Raw genomic sequence first — 18378 nt, forward strand, 5'->3', positions numbered from 1 at the left:
GCCACCTCGCCTCCATAGCATGATTCTGTTGGCCGAAGCCTTTCATGGGGGAGATTTGAGCAGCAGGGTTGGCACATTCTGTCCTTCTGACTTAGGCCATTGGGTTAAGATCTGGCATTGAAACTCTTGTCCATTTTTCTCTCAGTAACCCAAATGGAAAAACGTGTATCTTCAAGAGAAAGTTGTCAAAAATAACTCACTCTGTTGAAAGTTGAAGGTGAGGGACTGACGGAGCCCCTCCAATAACCCTGGGCCTGGGTTATGGATCTAGGCCATTTGTGAAGTGGGGGTAAGGTAGAGGATGATTTTCCTATTCTTCTTGCCCAAGGAATATAACAAAAGTGTTGGTCCCTGACACCAGATCTCCATCCCTATTGCCTTGTTCAGTTCCCTCGTGGCTGTGTGTGCAGAGGGAATGTTAGTGGGAGTTTGTCTGGCCCAGGATCTTCCATACACCCTCATATTTCCAAGTGATGGATGGAAGTAACCCCCTCACTTCCAACCTCATTCATCCGGGCTTCCATTTGGCTCGGGCACAGGATGATAGACGACTGGAGATGGGATGGAGGCAAAAATATAGTGGTGGGACGTGAAAAGTAGGAATCGGCCGCAAAGCCCTCCAACTCACTCCACCATCGAATAACATCACAGCTGGACCCGTACCTCAAGTCCGTCATCCCACCCGATCCTCATATCCCCTGGATTCCCTTGAGGTCCAAAAATCTGTCGACCCAAGCCATGAATCCTCTGATCCTCTGGGCAAAATATTCCAAAGTTGAGATTTTTGAGACTGGCTGTTTCGTAGGCTACGATTTTGAATGCGGTTCTCTGCAAGGAACAATCTCAGCCTGTGCAGGTGGCTTGCTTGTGAAATTCAGCTGGGGTCAGCTCAGCTCAGGGTTTGCATGCTTCAGGTGTGCACTGCCTGACTGCTTTGCAGATCGCCAAGGTAGGAATGGGGAGGAGGGAGAATGTTTGGGGAGAGTTGAGATTGGGGACCAAATTTCAGCCCCATCATTCCTGCCCTCATACAGCCATGGTTCGAGCGCTTGCACATCCCATTTCAGAAACTCGAGCACAAAATGTTGGCTGACGCACTGCTGCAGTACTGAGGGAGTGCCATACAGTCAGAGGTGCTGTCTCTCAAATGAGGCCTTAAACTGAGGTCACTACCGCTCTCCGAGGTGGCTGTATGAGATCCCATGTCACAGTTTCCAGGAAGATCCACACAGTTCTCCCTGGTGTCCAAGCCAATATTTATCGCTCAACCACCAATAAACAAAATCGTCACCCGATTATCACGTTGCTATATGTGACAGCTTGCTGGGCACAGTCTGGCTGCTGTACATTTTTTACAGCAGTGTCTACTTCAACCCATTCTGTTGGCTGCAAAGGTCATTACCTGCTCAGCTCATTAAAGATGCAGTAGAGAACCAAGACTTTTCATGAATTTTAACACCTGCTCTTTGTCTTTTTTTCTGTGCAGTTAAGACCACGGAAGAGAACCGACCTTCACAAGATGACAATGGATACTTGTAGGTCATCACCTTTAACTTATTGACATGCTTTCAATGAGACTGAGAGAGATGCACCCACTTCCACCTTCCCTACCCATTCCCACAACCTCCCAGTGCCCCTTATCCCTGTCATGGATCTGTCAGGTTGCCTGGTGTTGACTGTATAAATGATTGCACAGTGCATGCACCCCCACCCACACAGCAAAACATTGTCACCTGCGGCTGAAAGGTTAGCCTTACAATCTCAGTGAAACCAGGCAGGGAGCAATTCCACACTCAGATATCAAGCCTTGAATTTATTCAATAGGCACTGACTTCAGCAGTGCCCATCTAGCCCAAGACAGGCCATTGTGCAGAAATAGCTGTGTAGCCTCAGTCACTGTACATGTTCCAGAGATCCTTGTTTCAAGATCTTGTCAAGAGAAAAAGTTTAAGTGCCTCATCTAATATAATGGACTTTTTAGTACAGTTGCATTGAGGTAGCAATATGAACTCCAGCTGCATGGTCTACCAGCATTGTCCCATCCAGCTCTGGCTTGCCAGCCTATGTAAAGCACAAATCACAAGCTGAAAGTTCCTTAGCTTTGTTGGAGACAGCAGTGTGTCAGGCAACAAATTGCAGGCTTACTCAAACACCAGCTGTTATATATATGAGGTCTGTCTGCTCCTTTGCAAAGACTGGGCCATTCCTTCAGTCAGCACTGTTGCCTCTTCGAGGAATAAATCCTAAATTAGAATGATATTATCTCCATGTATCAGCATCTTTAAGTTGCCATTCAAACTATTTATAAGCCCTGACCTTCTGTAGTCGATCAAAGTTGGCCCTCACAACTCTCAGACACACTGGATCAAAGCTTTATAGATACAAAATCCATAGAGCAGAACTGGATTGTTAGAGTCATGAGTAATTCTATAAAGTTCATCTTTTTTATAAAATGAAGAACATTTCCTTTGAGTTATATGAATTAGTGTGACAGTACAAAAACACTGATAGTAATGTCTGTAAAACAGGTGCTTCAAACAATTAGCATTTTTTTCCCAGTGTGGGGTTTAGTGGTCCCTACCCAGCTTTGCATCACCCACCAAGGTTTGCTTAGTCCAAGTCTTGCTGCTTGATCCATAACAGCATTAGAATAATCAGTTTGGGGTACAGCACAGGAAGAGGCCATTCAGCCCATCAGAACTGTGCCATCTTTAGTATTATTTTGTGTCATGCTTCTCCCCTCAACAAATGTTGGTCAGCCCCTTGCTCTTCATGTTCATTGTTCGTGGTTCATGCTTGAGACCATCTAGAGTGTGTTGACTGAGGGAATCCAAACCTTACGCATTTGATTCACACACCCAGTCTGGCTCTTTGGCCCTGTCCTCAGCCACTCCTGATCCCTGCCAGGACAGGAGATACTGGGGAACCATGAGAAATGGGAACTTTGGCTGATTCTAGTTAATATTGACAAACTTGGCCCAGACTGGGAATTAAAGCTGCACATTCCCCCTGTGAGATCCTGGCTTTAATTTAGTGCCAGCTTCCATTCCGTTCAACCCCAGATTTCTATGGACAACAGTTGTTTTGCTGTGAAGTCACCTTGGACTGGTTTATTATTAAAGGCAGATTGCACTGTTGAAGAGACTCCCCAGAGCATCAGAGAGCTAAATTCCCCAGAACACTGATCGCGAACAATTATGGCAAAGCAATTTCCATGTAGATACTTGTCACATTGATTGAAAAGAATTCCTCTCTGTACCACTTGAGCATATATAATAAAGGGGTTTGGCAGAAGTGTGTGAGAACTCCCGTATCACGTCCTTTTACCTGATGGTCATCCAACATCTGTCCCTTGCCCATTAGATCATTTCAGTCACGAGTAACTCCTATTTCAGTTCTGGCACCTTGCAGTTTCAACCCTTGCTGGGATTAAGTTGAGGAGAGCTCTTGTCCACTGTGGCCAGTAACCTCTCACTGCACATGTGAGGACAGAGAATGAGTGTGGAAGGTCCTATAGACTCTAGAACAAAGTGTGCAACACGGGGCCACAACTAACTTGTATTGTCTTCCTAACCCTGGGTCATTTGCAACCAATGTTAGCCTTGCCTTGATAATGTCCCAGCAGGGATCACTAAACTTAAGGCAACAACTGGATCTGGTCCATTTGAGGACCAGTGTACCTCATCTTCCCACAGATCCACTGGTGACTGACTGCTGGCAGTTGGGAAGCATTGGGATATTGGCAAGTTTGGAAAAGTTTGATTCAAGTCCCCTCCCACGTCCCTGCTTGTGAGGAAGATGGGGGTGGTGAGACTGCCTCTTTCATTCACTTTCAAGTTCCATTCATTCCTTGTGATGCAATCCATTTCCTGACATTCGTGGTTCGCGTTGGCCCAGTCTTGTTCTGCTGTAGAAGTGTCTTTGTGCATGCTAACACTCACCAATGCTTTTATGTTTCTTTATTCACCGCTCCCTAGACCCAGGCTGGACAAAAGGTATTACTGTGATCTTCAGAATTATACAAACCAGTTATCCTTCCTGCTCATGAGTTCCAATTAGATGACTTTCACTTACACACAAGCCATTTGTGGGTGGAGTTTGATTATGAATTACTTTCTGGAATTGGTTTATTATTGTCACTTGTACCGAAGTACAGTGGAAAAACTTGTCTTGCATACCATTCATACAGATCAATTCATTACACAGTGCATTGAGGTAACGCTTATCGTAGAAGTAATTGAGTAGATCTGCAGAGAGCAGCTCGCAATGAGTCACCACACTCATTTATAAACTGGAGACCATGTGGATATTCTAACTCTCTCCCTGTGGAAATTATGGGATTTGTTTGCTTTGAGTGAGGAATGTCTGAGGAGTCCAGGAAAAGATTTGGGGTATTAAGAATGGGACTCATCTCAATAGAGAGGAACAACCATCCATCACCAACCTAAAGTGCCCCACAATCTGCATTTTTAACTTAATGTTGATGTAACAGGCTGTAGAACCCACTGAAAACACAGGGTCTGGAACACATTTCAAGTTCTTAGTGACCACCTTTGTGATGATTAGAGTGGTATAATTATTGGAGCCACTGCCTCACAGCGCCAGAGATCCAGGTTCAGTCCTGACCTCAGGTGCTGTCTGTGTGGAGTTTGCATGTTCTCCCTGTGACTGCATGGGTTTCCTCTGAGTGTTCCGGTTTTCCTCCCACATCCCAAAGATGTGCAGGTTAGTAGGTTAATTGGCTACTGTAAGTTACCCCTACCACGGGGGAGTGGTAGAATCTGGGAGGAATTGATGAGATAGTGGAATGAATAAAAAATGGGATTAATGTAGGACTGGTGTAAATGGGTGATTGATGGACTTAGTGGGCCAAAGGGCCTGTTTCCATGCTGTATGAATCTATGACTTAATGCTAACAGCTATCTGAAAAATGCCTATTCATACAGAGGGGATGAGCAAGCTCTGAAGGAAAATTCTTAATTACTATGTATGTTTGCCTGAGTTTATGTACAAGAATGTGTACGGGCTTCTCCAGAGTTATGCACCATCCCATCATGGGAATATATTGTCCGCTCCTCCATCATAACCCACAATTCAACCCCTGAACTCTTTTCCAGCATTCAATTAGATTATGGCTGATCTGTACAACTCCCCCTTAGTGACATGGGTGGGGGCTGTGGGAAGGAGCAGCTTCATCACACTGGTGGGTTGAAATCCTCCTGGATAACTTCATTCATTGGGCAAAAAGAGCTAAATAATGAAAATAGGTTGCAAAAACTGGGTTTGTATTGCCTTCAGAAGTTTAGGGACAATCTAATTAAAGTGTTCATGATAACTGAAAGAGTGGGTAACAAACAATCTGCTGGAGGAACTCAGTGAGTGGAGCAGCATCTGTGGGGGAAAGGAATTGTCGACATTTCAGATCAAATCCTTGCATCTGGACAGTGACCCGAAATGTTGACAATTCCTTCCCCACCAACCCCCCCCCCCCCCCACACACACACACACACACGCACAGATGCTGCTCGACCTGTTGACTTCCTCCAGCAGATTGTTTGTTGCTCCAGGTTCCAGCTGTCTCTTGTGTCTCTGAAGGATTGGGTAGCCTGGATGGAGAGAAATTATTGAGTAATCCAAACTGGGGAGTGAGCGGTGGGCATAATCTGAAAATTAGAGCAGGATTATCTGGGGCCCACTTGTAGGAACACTCCTCCATGCAGAGAGTAGTGGAAAAGTGACAGTCTTACCTCCATAAAATTTGGGGCCAATTTAAAATTTCAAGCCTCAGACTGACAGATTTGTTTTCAGGCAAGGGTAATAAGGGGCATGGAATCATGGCCATTAAGGGCAAGAGTACAGATCATCCATGATCTAATTGAAAGACTTGAGTGGTCAAATGCCCTACTCCTATTTGCTGGGAAAGCTTATAGAAGGTTCACTATGTATCGGTTTTGCCACTTCATTTACCTTGTAAAGGCTAATACATGACAAAGTCTATCCAGTACTTTTTGGGAGTTAGCTAAAACAAACAGAAAGAAATGTATATGCAGTGTTATGTAACTATATCCATAATACCAACTATTACCACTGTTTGTGCCAATCTTTCTTCTTCCTACACAAGACTATTTCCTCTTCATATTACCCACCTTCATTAATGAGGAAACCTTTGCATGTGAACAGCAGCATTCCCAATTCTCAGGCAGGATACGTCAGCAGGAATTTGGCGCATAGCAAAATGGGGGAGAGAAATGCTGGGGTATGTTTTTTGATTAGCAAAGGCATGAATTCCACATGGTGCTTGCCTATGCTGCTGTGTAGAGGTTCATAGCCAGGTAGAAATGCACTGAACAAGTTAACTTGAAGTGGAACACAGAGGAAAGTGCAAAAGATCCAAAAATATATACCCTGGGCAAAACTCAACCACAAGAAGGGTTTCTCGTAAGTGAAGTAATTTGCTAATTGATTGCTATCCACATAATATTCCACTTGATGCCAGATTCTAGGAAACAATCTATGGCCACAGCATTACCTAAAAAAATGCATATGCAGTCTTCATGGTTATGATCATAGACTAAACTGATCTCGGCCAATATAAATTGTGATCTAGATAGCAATTAAGGACAAACATCACCTAATTCCTAGATTTTGGGCACCTCTTTGAAATCTTTAAGAGGCTGGGCCCTGACTATTTCTATGGCCTCATTCGGTTTAGCTACTGATCATTCCAAAGCATTCAGCTCACTGTAAGTAAGCATCATTGCATGGCCATATTCACCACCTTCCTGTACCCCGTTTCCTCCACAATGCCATAAGAGCATGTCTTGCATTGAAAACATAGAGTTAAGACGGTGAGATTGGTTTGGAAGGGATTTTCGTTCTGGACAAAGCAGTATTATTGAAAGATGGTCAAATTAACTGTGTTTAGTAATGCAATTTCTATTCTAAAGGCCAAAGAGAAAACAATGGTGTGATTTATCTTCCTCCTTCATTCATTGCCTTGTTAATGCAAAAGAAATTCAGATCTGAACAGAATGGCTTAATATATTTTGAAACAGTCAGTGCCAAGCATAAAATGATGTAAAACACTGCTCTGGTTTCTAAAACTTTATAGCCCAGTGGAACTATTGGTCAGGAAGAGAAATCCAGAGATTTACATATTCCTCCTCAGTCAATGAGCAGTAAATATTCCCTCGGCAATCATAGAGCATCAAATATCTTGTCATGGTGCACAAAACAAGTGTAAATTATGATTGGGGGGGAAGTAAGGATTATGTGATCTTGCTCTGTGACATCAAAAGGGCTTTCCAACAAGTGAAAGAACATTCAATTTGCCAACCAGAGGCATCAAACCCAACCAAGGAACTCAACTGGCCAGTGTTCTTTGGTGATGAGCTCGGTTTGAATGTCATTTCTTCGATCTACCATGATGATGATTTTAAGTTACATTTTATTCAAAAAATCTTATTTTCCTCTCAATTTCTGCTATATTTTTCTTTTTGTACTTTCGGCCCCCACAAACTAAGGGTAAAATGTTTTTTATTGGAGATTGGGATTACATTGAGAACTTGAACTCTTTTGATTTAAATAATGGGACCCATTAGTTTTGGGATTCACTTTCAAAATAGGCTTTGAAGTCTTCTCACTGGCTTTAGAATTAGGATTGAATTCCTTGTGTTTGCAATTAACTTTGGGATTAAGTTGATGGTTTTTGAATTGGAGAGGATCTATCTTCTACCACAAGCAAGGATTAATTTGATTTTATATAACCTCTGAAATGTTCTTCAGATCTAAATTAAGAAAATGATAGTAAAGTATATCCATTGGTTGAAATCTCAGAGTTCTAACTGATCTTTCTGTTCTGTTTGCCTTGCCCTTGTCTCCACCACTGTTCTGTTTTCCTTTCGTTCCACCAATGGGAAATGCAGATCTTTGGAAAGGTAAGGAAACATGTTTGTTTCTAAAGTGTTTTTGAGGTTCTTGATATCAAGTTGGGAATGATGCTTGGCCTCCAGATTATCAGGGTCACAAAGAGGAATGGTCCTTTTGTTGTAATGTTGGGACATATTTTAGAATAAAGCCAATTTTAGAAAGAAGAAAGCCTGCCCTCCAAGTTTTGATCCCCCAGTAAAGCCCATGGCACATTTGTTTTAGTGTTTCTCCAAATACTAAATTGGGAAAAATGCAGATTACATTGACTAGGAATTATAACCCTTGTGGTTGGTTTAATTAAGGATAGGTAGAGAGGCTGCTGTTCCCATTAGGAGATAGCTCAAGCACAAGAAGACACAGTTGTAAAACTTTGGGCAAAAGTTACATGAGAGATAAGGAAAAACCTCTTTATGCCAGGAACAGTTATGATATGGAGGGTTGCTGGAAAGAGAAAGGAGAGATGTTTGAGAGAATTTGCAGGAGCTACAGAGTAAAAATGGGGAATTGTGGCTGATGTGTTCCATTGGGAGACAGTATGAACACAGTGGCATGAATGGGATTGCTCTGTGCTGTAAGAATTCTAGGGTGGAAGGAGGAAGAACATTGGGTTAGTTTGATTATCATTGACATTGGCTGCACCCCCACCCCATCTCTTCCAGTGACAACGAGGACAGCAAAAAACCTCAGGGCAGCCAGTCTTCAGTGGACGGGACGGTGAAGCAAGAGGAAAGCGATGATAGCATCGTCATCTATGGCGACGGCGACGAGAATTCCCGTTTTGGTGAGGACGGCTCCTTCATCGGCCAGTACACAGTCAAAAAAGACAAAGAGGAGACGGAGGGTAATGACAGCTCGGAGGCCACATCTCCAGTTAATCCTGCCTACTCCTTGGCACAGATGTGAAGGGAAGAGATGACAGCAGAGCATATGGGCACAGGTGCTACCAAGGCAGTAAATACATTTGATTTAACTACCAATATTCGTACACATGGAAAAACAAAATTTGATTGTCCAAATTTGAAAGGCCAAGCAGTGAAGGAGACAAGAGATGACACGTGAAGGAAAGGAGGGAATAAAAGATGCAATGTGGAAGACAGAGTGGTTTATTGGGCTTTGGAAAAACGTAGCCACCATTTATTGCAAATATACTCAATAATCTCTCCTGCAAGAGTAAGAAATGATGATTTTACTCCCCATCCACTTTAGATTGCAAGTAACACCACTTTGGGGCAATTTGTAACACTGTCTATAGATGTCGCTAGCTAGCACCTTGTCATTCTCCAGTTGTAAACTCTGGCCTTGTACGTTAGATGTCACCAGGCCACAGCTCTACACCGGAGGAATACTCCAGGAGGATTTTTATCATTATGCTGTTTTTGACAGAAAACTTGCTCTGGGATATGACAACTGAAATGATACAAGGGGAGATGTCTCTGCGTTCACTGGTCTCCCTCGCCACCCTCCCTTGTTTTGGATGATATGCTTCTTAAAAACCAAAGGTTAGGCCAAGCGGATATTGGGAAACATTTGGAACGATGTTTATTAAGAGCAACTCGACTTCCAAAGTCACTTACGCGCATGGAGCTGCTTAAGTATGGTGCACAGCACAGATTATTCTTTACAGATGTCATTTACCAGGTCGAGCCCTAGGGAAGAAAATTCCATTTTAGTCTTTGGCATTGTTAGTGCTGCACTGTTGTCCATTGAATGATCAGTTCCACCTCTTGTTTCCATCCCCAGAGTCAGCAAAGCAGAACGTCCTGGTCTCACCCAAGAGAGTCTTCTGCTGAATCTGTTTCCCTCAGTGGAAAACTGGACATTCACTGACATTCCACAAATAATTTTGCTTCATACGGTTTGAGATTCAAATGAGCGGACTTCCGCTCAAAGAGATGCCATTGATTTCTCAGCCTCATCACAGCGGGCTTCCTGTAAAACTGCAGCCATTCTTGGTCATTTACAGTTATTTTCAAAATGGCAAGGTGCCAGCTCCCATCCACTTGTGATACAAACTCCAGCTCACAACCATAAGTAATATTCAATCCCAGTGGTGACACATCTCCATCCTTCAACCATTTTAATTATTGACCTCAGATTCCACCTCCTTCAGTTAACAATCCTTGATATTTCCTCTGCTCAGATTCATTTTCTCAGTTAATAACACCTTTGCTCCTTGTTCTAATCACTTCCCTCACTCCTAGCAGACAAACTGTAACTCATGTTCTGTATTGATTTTTGTCCAACTTAGTGGAACAGGCAAGAAGAGTAGGCAACTATTTAATGATCCATATCTAACATCCCAAAACCACTGAAGCAATAAAAATATCAAGACTTGTACTGTCTTAATCTTCAGACTGTGACCTTGCATTGAACCTCACTTAACATGGCCCCTTTATGAGAATTATTATTTTAGTGCCAACATAGTCAAATGTTTGAAAGTCAAGATTGAATTTTCTTTTCACAGAAGCAACAATATTTATAATGTCTTGGACAGTTTTTATATTTAACTTAACGGTTCAGATTGCCTCTCTAAAATTAGAAACTCTGTGCCAAATTCTCAGTGCTGTGAAGTTCTTTTCAAAGTAGAGGTTTTCGGCTCCAACCTGTTCATTTTAGTAACTCCCAGTCCTAGAACTCCCAGGTCCCACCTGTTCAGTTTGGACCCTCTAGTTCTCTCCTTCCTTTCTTAATTATTCTGCTTTCCACCTTCTTCAGTTACTCCTGGGGTAGTGGCAGTGGGATGGCAGAGGCAAAAATGAGGGAGGTGCACAGGTAGAAGTCTATGAGCTCTTGCTTCCCAGTGGATGTTGGCTTGGAGCAGATGGAGTTGGATTGATAGGTGTTCAGAGAAGGTCCAACAAGACCAAAGTAAGAATGAAGAATGGAAATTGGTAGGCCATATTGGACAGGAAGGCAGGAAGAGTAGACCATTAGGCCCTCAAGGACTGTTCCAGTGTTTGAAACAACAGCTGATCTGTGGCCATGTATCCACTTTTGCCCTTCAATATCCCTTAATAGCTTTAGTTCATAAAAATCCAACAATCTAAAATTAACAATGATTTAAAATTTATAGATGAGGTTCAATCACTCTTTAACCTACTGCTCTCCATCCATCAGCTGGGATAGAAAGAAGTATCAATATTTTGCAACCACAAAATGAGGTTTTTTTGCTGCTTTGATTAAAGAATGCATATATTGGAAGGAGGAAAAGATCAAAGTCCTCGGAATAGAAATTCATCCTCTGTTGTTTAAACATACAATATATACAGTGTAGTAATGTATATGGGGTGTCACTTCAATGCAACCACATTTCTATTATCAAACTTCATTGTCTATAGGTTACTACAACATGGGTTTATTGCATACAACAGAGGTTGAATTTCCTTCTCTTTAATTCTTAAAACTCATATCTTTTTGTTTTGCATAATGCAAATTCCTTCTACTTTCCTAATTGCCAATTCCGAAGAGTTCCACGTACCATAAAGTTGTTCAGCACGGAAACAGGGTTCGTCGACACGTGAAGTGCATGCCGGCTATCAAGCACCCATTTTACACAAATCCCATTTTATTCTCCCCATATCCCCATCAATCCCCACTCACCAACAAATACTCTTTGGGATGTGGGAGGAAACTAGAGCACCCAAGGAAACCCACATGGTCACAGGGAGAATGTGCAAACTCCACATAGCACCAGAGGTCAGGATTGAACCCGTGTCACTAGAACTGTGAGGTAGTTCTGCACCACAGTGCCATTTCACCCTGCTCTTCACATCCCCTAATCTGCTGCAGAAACACTAGTCATTCGTTCCTTCTCGACCTGAATTTTCCAACGCTCTGTGGTTGGCCTGCTACATTTTACCTTCTGTAAACTTGTCGTCCAAAGTTCTCCAGCCTGTGGCTTAACTCACACCAGGTCAGACATTGTCCCTGAGCTCACTGACCTACTCTGTGCTCCTGATTAATGCCTCCTTCTCACCCTTATTTATCAATCCTTCCATAAGAGATAGAAGCAGGGGTAGCCATTTGGCCCCTCCTCTGCTCCATCAGTCAGTAAGATCATGGTAGATCTTTTGCACGTCCGTAGCCTTTCCCCTCCCTACCTCTGTAATCCCCTCCAGCCCAACAACCCTCTGAGATCTGTGCTGTCACAATTTTTGCCTTTTGATCATCACAATTTTGATTAATTCCCCATTGACAGACGTCCCTTCAAACAAGAAAATAGCAGGAGGAGTGGGCCACTTGGTCCTTCAAGCCTGTTCTGACATTCAATATGATTATGTCTGATCTCCCCCAGGTCCCAACTCCTCTCCTGTGCCAGTTCCCCATAGTCCTTAATTCCCCAGTCTTTCAAAAATTTGTCTGCTGTCAATGCCCAGAACTCTAGAGTTCCCTCACAGTACCTCTCCATCTTACCCTCCTTTAAGGCAATTCTTAAGCCAGTTCTTAAAACCTACCTCTTCTACCAAGCATCTTCCTATGTGTCAGCCTGATAACACTCCTATGAGGCCTATTGGGACATCTCACTAGGTTAAGGGTATGATGTATATACAAGGTGTTATACTCACATCCAGTATTGTCAGGAGCCAATATCAAAGAATTTTCACTTCCTTTGCCACAACTTAACCTTAATCTTAGTCAAATAAAATGTTTACAGTAGCCATGGTGAAATAAAAGCCATCATGCTACCATCCATACCCCACGCCATACCAAACCTTGCCCCATTCCACTTACCAGCTCTTCTCAGGTTATTTTAATGACTTATTGTTGGGGCAAGTTCAGAACAAGTAAGTTGCCTATAAATGTCAGTCGTGTTGACATTGCCCACATAGTGAGATATCAGGTAGATGTCCAGGGCAGCCGTAACTGTGAGCTGAAGCCCATTTCACACTCATATCCAGCCTGCCCTTTGTACAAGAGAAGTATACCTTTTACACAAAAAGTATGTGCTGTTATGTGCCATTAGAAGATGATAAACAAACCAGTACTTTCCTCACCAGCACAGCCAGCCATCCTCCCTGGCATTAGCTCAGTGTCGAACTTCCCAGCCCCTGTGCCACCTCCTCTTTGTGAGGAACAGCTGTACACTTTAAACAGTATATTGTGCATGGATGGTGCCTTGTTTTAATATACCTTGCTGCTTGGTTTAAACCCATAAACGCAATCATATCACAATGAAGAGCATCTAGTTTGTTCTTCTCTTCACCCCATTTATTCTTGTCTCCTGCTCTGCAACACGTCAGTGTAGTCATAATGTTTTTTCCACCAACGTCTCTGTCTGCTGTGTTAACAGTGGCCTTGTGAGAAAAAACAGCTGATCAGAAGTCCATTGCGCCAATGTGCTTGTGTGCATCAGCTAATCATTTGCAACTTTCTCATCTACAGAATTCTTTGCATACTCAAGCACATGTTTCGTATTTTAATGTTTTACTAGTTGGCAAAGCCCAATGATAAAGCTCATTTGCTTATTCTGGCAAGCCTTCTTTAAAAGATGTTCAGTCACCAAGTCATCTAGGCTCCTTGGATGGATTATTGACAGGACTTTCACACTGATCATAGTGTGTTCAGGTGAGGGAGGTGGGCAGAGAGACAAAGGAACTTGATAGTCAATAGTTCACTAGGCTGAGATGGAGAATTTCCTATGCAGGAAATGATGGCTTCCCATCTTTGGTCCTATGCATTATACTGTTTCTTTCGATGCATATTTCTGTATATAAGTGTAAATAGTCACTTTTAAATTTAGTGCCAAATTTTGTTTGAGGAACCTCAGGATATTGCTCCAAAAGACACTCGTCAGTGCAAATCGTTGTTGCTTTGTGAAGAGTAAACATTGAAGGTAAAAAAAGAATAAAATTTCCATGGCATTAACAGATTTTAGGAACATTGTTTGGCTCAGTGAGTGAAGCAATGGACATTCCATCACTTAGAGACCAAAGCAGACCAGGCTGGGCTGGTTGAACTGAATATTCCAGTTTTTAAATGTAATCCAAGTGAGAAGCCTGTGCATTTATTTTCCCCATTTTTCATAGCGATCATTGAGATTACTAAATCTTGCAATGCATTCTCAGCAGAATCCAGTTCAGTTAACCATTTTAAATCCGACAGATAAGTGTCATGTGCAATAGAAGGTAAGAAGCCAAGCCAATGGCTGGAGTGAGAACACTGATCAGCCATCACCTCACTGACTGGCAGGCAGAACAGGCTTGAGGGACCGAATAGCCTCCTCTTGTTCCTATCAGCAGCAAAAAAAATTGGACCTTCAGCCATGATCCTAACCATCAGTCCATTCCCATTGTGTCCCCCTTCCAAAAATCCACATGGGAGTGAGGGGTAACCCAGACTTGCAGCTTACAGTTGATGCCAATGGTGGTGTTCTGGTTCTTGAACTTATTCCTGGCAAGACACGTAGTTGTGGTTCTGTTTTGCCTGCTGGAAGCTAGCCTACCCTCCAAATGAGTTGCATTTATAAAGCAAATCCAGTGTAGTAACTCAGCCCAAAGTGCTTTACATGAGGCAAATCTTAAGGAAATATTGGGACAGAGACCAAAAGTTTGGTCACAGCAAAACTGACTTCTAAGAAGCACCTTGAAGTGTTGGTGAGACACTGGAGTTCCAGAGTTGAAACCTAAGCAGCCAAAGGCATGTTCACCTGTGGTGGAGTGATGGAAATAGAGATGCACAGGAGATCAGAATTGTAGTCACATTGAGCGTTAAACCTGGAGGAGGTTACAAAGGTAGGAGGTTGGTACTGTGGAGGGACTTGAAGTTGAGAAAGTTTAAAATTGAGGCATTGCCATTGCATGAGTAGGCTGCTACAGACCATTGATGGCACAAATTAGATGTTAGTAACCTGGCGTCAACAGGAGAGGTTCAAATTCAAAATAAAAACCTGCAAGAGTAAACACAGCCATGGTGTGAACCTTTACAGAGAAAATGAAATCAGAACCATGGTCCTTTTGGTGACTGATTAATTGCTAGAAGTGAGGACCTTCCTCCCTTAGATGCTGCTAACCTGAGAAGATCCAAAGGATAATGATGGCTTTGTCCTTGGCGGGTGACTGAAGATTCATTAAAATATTTCTAATAAATGTATGTACTCTTTGACATGCATCTGTGCGAGCAGTTTCCATTCTTTCTGTCTAGATATTTTCTCACCCTCATTCCAAAGGTTCAGTCACTTGGTACCAAAAACAATATAACATTAGCAGAAACCATCCTAGTGACCACTTCTTTCAAGAGTCCCAGTAGCCTTATCAAAGTAATGGTGTTTGATCATCTGTAGTAGTGGCCAGGTTGTAGATATTCCTCATATATCACTAATAAATTATTCATTAGTGTTGAACCTCCTTTTTGCCCTTGTACAAGATGTTTGTCTGCACGTACACACAGGGAAGTGGCAAGAAAATATACTCATTTTCTTTAACTGTAAAAAATGTCATTGATAGAGACAGCATTCCCTCTATTGTCTCAAGCTTCTCACAGACTATAAATACATAAAATTCTATAAAGTTCTGGTAATTAAGGATAGCTCTGTAAACATGTAACTATCTCTGGTATATCAAGAGATCCCACAACAAATGTTGATATTATCGTTTCAAGGAATAGCATCTCATCTTCTGACTTGACATTTTCTCCTTTTATTTCAGTGTTCCAGTGTTTGCATCTCACAGTCCCAACACAATCCTTTTTCTTTCTCCTCTTCCCTCTCTGCTTTCATTCATCTCCTCATGTAGATCATCTGTGATTAACAAGTCTTCACCACCCTCTCTCAGCCAGCACCACCACCATCTCTTGTGGAGTCAGTCTCTCTTTCCACCCCTTCCCCTTTACATTTGATTTCTAACATTTCTCAGTTCTGACTTGAAATGACAGGTTTTAAGTACCTGATTCAGATTAAAAAGTACTCTATATTTTTGGCAGAGCTGGCCTGGTTGTGTGTTGAACCACTAGGAAAGTTAGTTAGTGACAGAGAATGCTTCTCTCCAAACACAAGAAGTCAGGGAAGTCTAGTCAAATTTATTGTCATGTGCACAAGTCCAGTGAGGTACAAGTACAATGGAAAACTTGCTTGCAGCAGCATCAAAAGCACGTTGGTACAGACAACACTCAGAATATAAATTATACATAAATTATACAAGGCAGTGAAGAGAGAGAAAAAAAGACTCTGCAACATTAAGACATCAGTGCAAAAAGAAGACACAATCAGAGGCAAGTCCATGATAATGCAAGAGGTGGTCCATAATGTTCCATTGCTGAGGTAGGATTAGGCTTGTGCAGGTCTGTTCAAGAACTTGTTGATTGTAGGAGAGTAGTTCTTTCTGAACCTGGTGGTGTGGGACTTCAAGCTTCTGTACCTCCTGCCTAACGGCAGTAGTGAGAAAAGTGCATGACCCGGATGGTGGGGATCCTTCATGATAGATGCCACCTTCTTGAGTGAGTGCCTCCTGTAGATGCTGTCAATGGTGGGGAGGGATGTGCCTGTGATGGACCATAATAGAAGAATAAAGGAGAGCAAAGACACTTGTAAATGATCAGTATAGATTGGACCTTGTTAATGAACAGGGAAGTGATTAGGCTAATGGATGCTGGAAGGGGCTTAATCTTGCTAAAAATACTGAATCCATTTTTATTACTAAAACATATGGACGATCCGAGCTTGGGCATAGCAATGTAGTGGGATCAACATACTTTGGAAGATCAGTTTGACAGTACGGACAAAGCAGGTAGAAATTACAATTTAATATGAGAAGGATAAGGGGAGACTTTTTGAGATTACGACATTTAAAAAACATTTGGACAGATACGCGGATAGGAAAGGTTTAGAGGGCTATGGGCCAACCGCAGGCAAATAGGACTAGCTCAGTTAGGCAACTTGGTCGGCATGGACAAGCTGGGCCGAAGGGCCTGTTTTCCGTGTTATATATAATCCTCTGACTGTATGAGAGGAAAATGAAGAATGGAGGATGGGACATGGAAAGGGGTGGAGACAAACAGAGATCTAGGCAATTAAATACTTGGAAATGTGAATCTGCGGAGAAAAGGCCAAATAGAAGATTGTATTTTGTTATCATTCAGTTCCAGCCACCCACTAAAGGACACAGCCACTACGCAGCGCCAGTACTGTGATACAGTTTAGAACCATTTTTAAGATTGAGACCATTTCCCCAAGGAAAACCAGAAGAGTTAACAAACATTCTTAAACTTAGGGAGGTGAACGAGGAAAGATTATTTCCTCTGATTAGAGGGACGATATCAGGGGCCACAAATTTAACATTTTCATTAAGAGAGTGAAGAGCAACATCTGGAGAAGTATCTTCAGGCAGTGAACTGCTGGAGCATTCAATACCTTGCCACAGACATTAATGGGCTTTTTAAAGTAAAGGTTGATAAATCTTAAAGAGAAGGACTAAACAACCAGAGAGCAGGTGAGTGGCAGTGGTTTTGGATTGCTTCAGCAAAGAGACAAAACAAAATTCATGGGCTGAATGGCCTTTTTCTTTGTTGGGGTCCATCAAATTCAGAGAGGTTCAGAGAAAAGGTCCCACAATAATTGTCACAACAATCAGATGCCTGCAAACCCTACCTTTGTTGCCATGTAGTATCTCAATGGGGAGATTTCTTTCTGAGCATTTGGTTTGAAACTAACTCACATGCATTAACCAAAACTGCTGGGTCTCTAACGACTTTGGCTCATGTGTGAATGAGGAATCCTGGACTAAGTTGCACATTTTTCTTTTCTCCCACTTATGAAGAGATTAATATATTCCCTATATAAGATATACCTATTGCTGAAGTAACTGACATTCCCACAGACTGCATCCAAGACAATAATGTAGAGTAACACAAGACGGTCATAGAATGTGTAGATGAGTCTAATAAACATGGTTATTTAAACTGACTGCATGGGAGGTTGAAATACCCAAGCCATCCAGATATACTGTTTCCTCTGGGAAAACTGTAAAAAGAAAACTGACTGTTTTTGTATAGAAACAAACTAAACATAAAATAAAAGCATATTGTTCTTCAAACAAATTTCTGCAGCATATTTGATTCTTTTCTTTCATAATTTACCCTGTTATTGCAAAGTGCCAAACTGCTGACAGTCAATTTGATGTCTTAAGTCAGTCCATAGGACTGAAGGTATTGCATTGTGCTGAGGATTAAAGGTTTGCAGGGATTGGGATGATATTGATGGCAACCATCAATAGTTCAGATCCATTACTGAATTAAACCATCTCAAGCTGCAAACCCAAAGGTGGATTTCTTTTTCTTTCTTTGCTTCCATCCATCATCCACCTGCCACCATTTCCCAACCTCCCTCGCCTCCCCTACCTGGTGCAACCTGCCCGTCATCTTTCACCCCTCCTCAGTCCACCAATCACCTTAGGCTCCTGTCCCACCGCTCCCCCTCATTATGCGGGCCATCACCCCTCTCCACTCTCAGTCCTGATC

The 18378-nt window shown here is 42.4% G+C and overlaps 1 protein-coding gene across 1 annotated transcript in view; it reads left to right on the forward strand.

The window, feature by feature from the left end:
- nfasca (neurofascin homolog (chicken) a) overlaps positions 1–17947 on the forward strand; it is a 225547-nt gene extending 207600 nt beyond the window's left edge. Inside the window, exons 31-32 of the mRNA XM_052035087.1 lie at positions 1487–1535; positions 8589–17947. Of these exons, the coding sequence (XP_051891047.1) occupies positions 1487–1535; positions 8589–8832 (293 nt within the window). The 3' untranslated portion in view covers positions 8833–17947. The remainder of the gene's footprint in view (positions 1–1486; positions 1536–8588) is intronic.
- Positions 17948–18378: the final 431 nt, after the last annotated feature.

This window comes from Pristis pectinata, chromosome 20 (genome assembly GCF_009764475.1).
Source record: "Pristis pectinata isolate sPriPec2 chromosome 20, sPriPec2.1.pri, whole genome shotgun sequence".
Classification (NCBI taxonomy): domain Eukaryota; kingdom Metazoa; phylum Chordata; class Chondrichthyes; order Rhinopristiformes; family Pristidae; genus Pristis; species Pristis pectinata.